We start from the raw sequence: 5,808 nt of genomic DNA, 5'->3' as shown, positions 1-5,808 counted from the left end.
CTTCTCCCGTTTTGTTCTTACTCCATCAAGTTTCAGTTCTTTTTTTTTCCATAATCATCTTCCTTCTCTTAAAGATTACTTACTCCGCCATTGCAACTTCAACGTAAACCCACATGCTTAACAACTCCCAAAAATAAAAATCCTAAACCCCCAAGTTCAGTTACCGAAGAAACAAATTCCAATCAGAGGAAAGATTAAACGAACAACCAAAAAGCAGATGAATTTGGTAATCTTCTTGTTCTTGGAGGCAAGCAGATGAAAATGAACGGTCACCTTACAAAAGGTTCAAATGATGTATATATATATATATATATATATATATGATATTCACTTTCATAAATCAGTAAGGTATTAGTTGTTTAGTTGATGTACTGATACATGTTTTGAAAATTGTTATAATGTATCATTCACTAAGTTTAATAAATGTGTCATCCACTGTACTTGATGATACATATAAAATTGTTTAGTCGATGTTTCTGATACATGTATTAGATATGTATCACATGTTATAATGTTTTAGTTAATTCACTGATACATGTAGTAGACATGTATCACATGTTTTTCATGTAGTATGAATTTCTGAAAACTGAAACCATGTATCAGTAAGTTATTAGTTGTTTTATTTAGTATTTATATTTCAATATCGTTATAATTTGCTGTTTTATTTTCAAATTGCAGCCACTGAAGTACAAGATTAAAAAGATACCAACACACCATAAGGTTTGCTGTCAATTTTAACAACAATTTCCTAAAGGACTTTGAAAAATATATAGGGGAGAATGTTATCCAAATGTTTAATGATTTGTTACCTTATACATAGGGGAGAATGTTATCCAATTACGTGCTGATTTTATGGTGATTAATGATCTGTTACCTTAAATTAAGCTGTTTTAGTAACAACATTAATTGTACCGTTTTTTCCCCATTTTTTTCTCAACAGTTTAAACTTACCATGTATCATTTACCATGTATCACTAGAGTCTAAAGTATCACGGAACAACAAATTTAAGGGATTTTTTGTAAATACTAATTTTGTCGGGACAAAATGTAATTATTGAATTACACTATGGGATTCCTTAAATTTTTACTTAAAGTAATAGTTACTAATGCATATAGTTTTGTTGTATATCAAATATACATAAAACATACATTTTTATGCAAAATAATATATATATATATATATATATTTTTTTTTTTTTCTTATAAACAGACATCACCAACTTAAATATAAAATTAGCAAGAACTACAATAATTCTGTCCATGCATGTTGCTGTATCATTAATAGTGATTTTAAATTCATATTCGTAAATTTCATAAAAAATAATAATCCAAACTTAGGTTAATCTTTTTTAATACATTTGTTGTAGGGCTCAAGGTTTTAGTTTCAAAAATTCATATAACTAATCGTCCATCAAAATAATAGTCACTAATACACATGTGTGTTGTATATCATTGTATAACATATATATATATATATATATATATATATATATTAACATGAATAATCGTCCATTAAAATAAGGAAAAATGACAGAAATCTCACATTTAAGTTCTCTTATTACCATCATCCCTTATTAGTTTTATAAATTTTCAAAATCCCTCATTTTCATGCATCAGATTAATATATCAGACATCAAATTAGTGTATCTTGCGCATCAAATTAATGTATCTCGCATATCACATTAATATATCTCGCGCATCAAATTAGTGTATCATGTACAAAATGTACATCAGATTGATGTATCATGTATAAAATATAATGTATCTTACTTAATGATTAATGTATCTCGCACATCAAATTAATGTATCACCGCTTATATTATTGTATCAGTTTGAGGGATTACTGTAATTATAAACTTATAAGAGACAAATTGTAATTTTGCCTTAAAAATATATGATTTCTGTTATTTGCCCTTAAAATAATACACACTAATACATATAGTTTTGTTGTATATCAAATATACATAAAACATACCTTTTTGTGCAAAATAATATATATATATATATATATATATATTTAACTAGCAAATGTAATTATTGACGGACCAATCAAATATCTAATTTTGCAAAAGGGTAAGAGGAATGTGACTGCTTCTCTTTCGAATCTTAGGTACGGAGAAAATCTTTTGAGAGAGTCTCTCTCGAATGGATTTTATATTGCGCGATTTAATTTTAATCGAAATTTCAATATGATCTCCGAATACGAGAAAAAAAAAAAAGAGGGTAAAAGAATCTTGCAACTAGTAAACATGTCTTTTTCTAACAGCCACCACTAGCTCAAACTCTCAAAAATCAAAATCCCAAAATTCTCCACTCCACTGCTTCACTATTTCAGCTTCCCATTATCTTCTCAAAAACTCAAAAAGCTTCCCTTTTTCTCATTTTTTTGCCTAAGCTTCAAGGTAAGCCTTCAAAACTGTAATCTTGATTACTCCCAACCAACCCCATTTAGCTAAATTTTAACATTGTTTCTTTGTAAATTTTGAATCTTGATAAGTTCCAAGCAACCCCTTTTAGCTAAATTTTGATTTTCTATATGTGAAGTTTTGAATCTTGATAACTCCCCACTAACCCCTTTTAGCTAAATTTTAACTTTGTTTTTTTGTAAATTTCGAGTCTTGATAACTACCCCTCCAACCCCTTTTAGCTAAATTTTGCTTTTGCTTTTTGTAAAATTTTGAATCTTGATTACTCCTCACCAACTCCTTTTAGCTAAATTTTGAGTTTGTTTTTAATAAATTTGGAATCTTGATGAATTGATGCTGAAGTTATCAGTTTTTCTTGTGGCCACTCTGTTTGATGGCCTCTTTGAAATTACCCCTTTATGTAGATAGTTCATGGGAATCCAAGAAACTTAATTGCACAGTAAAACCTTTGAACTTTACTGATTCTAAGTGTTGTGTTCCCTCATTTTTGGGTGGTGGTGCATTTGTGGTTAGCCCATTTTGTAATTTGAAGCACATTAGAGTTTCAAGATTAGAAACTGAGGAATTAGAGACTTCTGAGTTGAGTGTAGATAATGAACGGGTTGATGGTTTTGAAGGTGAGTTAGGAAATGAGAGTTTTGTTACTGAAAGACCGAATCTTGGGAGGGATTCTAAGAAAGGGAAGTTTAATGTTTGGAGAAGATTTAGGAGGGTGAAGAAGGTACTGAAAGACTCGAATTATAGGTCTAGTTTTAGATTGAAAGATAGGAAATATGGAACGGAAGAAAATCCCAGGATTGTATTTGATGTAAATAGTGATGAGAATGTGATAGATAGCCAAAATGGGGTTGATTTTCATGATGAGAATATCGGGTCTGACTCGAGTTTAGATCAGTGTAATGCAATATTGAAAGAGCTTGAAAGGGGTGATGATGGGAAAGCGTTGAGTTTTTTCCGATGGATGAGGAAAAATGGGAAGTTAAAGCAAAATGTTACTGCCTATAATTTGATACTCCGTGTCTTGGGAAGAAGAGGCGATTGGGATGGGGCGGAGGGAATGATTAAGGAAATGAGTATGGAGTCAGGTTGTAAGCTTACATATCAAGTTTTCAATACCCTTATTTATGCTTGCCATAAGAAAGGGCTCGTGGAGTTGGGTGCTAAGTGGTTCCACATGATGTTGGAAAATGGAGTTCAGCCAAATATAGCAACTTTTGGGATGCTTATGGCTCTCTATCAGAAAGGATGGCATGTTGAGGAAGCAGAATTTGCATTTTCAATGATGAGGAATCTCAAAATTATGTGCCAGTCTGCATATTCCTCTATGTTGACGATATACACGCGAATGAGATTGTATGATAAAGCAGAAGAAATCATTGGCTTTTTGAGGAAAGATGAAGTAATTCTGAATCTAGAGAATTGGTTGGTTCTGCTTAATGCTTACTGTCAACAAGGCAAGTTACTCGAGGCTGAGCAGGTCTTAGCTTCCATGAACCAAGCTGGTTTTTCGCCAAATATAGTTGCATACAACACATTGATCACTGGATATGGGAAGATTTCCAACATGCGGGATGCACAACGCTTGTTTGGTGACCTTAAAAGGGTTGGAATGGAGCCTGATGAAACAACTTACAGGTCTATGATAGAAGGGTGGGGTCGGGCAGACAATTATGAGGAAGCAAATAGATACTATGCGGAACTGAAAAGACTTGGACACAAGCCAAACTCGTCTAATTTGTACACAATGCTAAATTTACAAGTCAAGCATGGAGACAAAGAGGATGTTGTTAGAACTATTGAGGAAATGATGCACACTGGCGGCGAAAAGTCAACCATCCTTGGCATTCTTTTGCAAGCATATGAGAAGCTTGAACTCATTCATGAAATTCCTTCAATCTTGAGAGGTTCTTTATATGATCATGTTTTGAGAAACCAGATATCTTGTTCAAGTCTGGTGATGGTTTATGTGAAAAGCAGCATGATAGATGTTGCGTTAAAAGTCTTACGGGAAAAGCATTGGAAGGATGCTTTATTTGAGGACAACTTGTACCATTTGTTAATTTGCTCGTGCAAAGATTTCGGGCATCCAGAGAATGCTGTGAAAGTCTTCACTTGTATGCCAAAATCTGATAAGCCTAACTTACATATAATATGCACTATGATAGACATTTACAGTACAAACAACGATTTTGCTGAAGCGGAAAAGCTTTATCTAATGTTGAAGAATTCAGATGTCAAATTGGACACAATAACTTTCAGTGTTGTGGTAAGGATGTATATGAAATCTGGAGCCTTAGAAGAAGCCTGCTCTGTATTGGATGATATGGACAAACAAAAAAACATTGTTCCGGACACATATTTGCTCCGTGATATGTTCCGGATCTACCAGCGATGTGACAAGAAGGACAAGTTGGCAGATCTTTATTACAAACTTGTGAAAAGAGGAGTCATCTGGGATCAGGAAATGTACAGCTGTGTCATAAACTGCTGTGCTCGTGCACTGCCAGTTGATGAGCTTTCGAGGCTTTTTGATGAGATGCTTAAACGTGGATTCTTACCTAATACAGTTACCTTCAATCTCATGCTTGACGTATATGGGAAATCTAGACTCTTCAAAAGAGCAAGAGAGGTTTTTTCGATGGCTAAAAAGTGTGGTTTGGCTGATGTTATCTCTTACAACACTCTCATAGCTGCATATGGGAGAAGCAAAGACTTCAAGAATATGTCATCAACTGTCAAAAAAATGCACTTCAATGGGTTTTCGGTTTCTCTTGAAGCCTACAATTGTATGTTAGATGCCTATGGGAAGGAAGGACAAATGGAGAAATTCCTTAATGTCTTGGAAAGACTGAAGGAATCTGGTCACTCTTCTGATCATTACACTTACAACATTATGATTAACATTTATGGCGAGCTAGGATGGATAGAAGAAGTTTCAGATGTACTGGCAGAATTAAAAGAATCAGGATCAATTGGACCTGATTTGTGCAGCTATAACACATTGATAAAGGCTTATGGAATTGCTGGAATGGTTGAACGTGCAGTAGATTTGGTCAAGGAAATGCGCGAAAATGGAATTGAACCTGATCGAATAACCTACACTAACCTAATCAATGCATTACGGAAAAATGATAAGTTTCTTGAGGCTGTTAAGTGGTCTTTATGGATGAAGCAGATTGGATTATAAATATCAATCTGGAAAATGGTGCTGTTATTCGTCACGGCCTATTCGTCTCCAGTTTAAAGGTAAATACATCTTATACTCAAGCAGATGTTTGTATCATCTTCTTTGAATTGTGTTGTATTACATCTTGTTGACTGCAAAGTGTCCTCCTTGCTATATTCAATTGTACTAACAATGAGCCTGCCCTCCCCCCCCCCC

At 33.7% G+C, this 5,808-nt stretch overlaps 1 protein-coding gene across 1 annotated transcript in view; it reads left to right on the top strand.

Moving 5' to 3' along the window:
• The first annotated feature begins 2,274 nt into the window (after nt 1-2,274).
• The window catches only part of LOC107025993 (pentatricopeptide repeat-containing protein At4g30825, chloroplastic), a 4,675-nt gene continuing 1,141 nt past the window's right edge, over nt 2,275-5,808 (top strand). Inside the window, exon 1 of the mRNA XM_015226811.2 lies at nt 2,275-5,672. Coding sequence (XP_015082297.1) covers nt 2,800-5,613 — 2,814 coding nt within the window. The 5' untranslated portion in view covers nt 2,275-2,799 and the 3' untranslated portion in view covers nt 5,614-5,672. The remainder of the gene's footprint in view (nt 5,673-5,808) is intronic.

This window comes from Solanum pennellii, chromosome 7, assembly GCF_001406875.1.
Source record: "Solanum pennellii chromosome 7, SPENNV200".
Taxonomy (NCBI): Eukaryota; Viridiplantae; Streptophyta; class Magnoliopsida; order Solanales; family Solanaceae; genus Solanum; species Solanum pennellii.
Note: the sequence above shows the minus strand (reverse complement) of the source record. Positions and strands in the feature narration are given on the sequence as shown.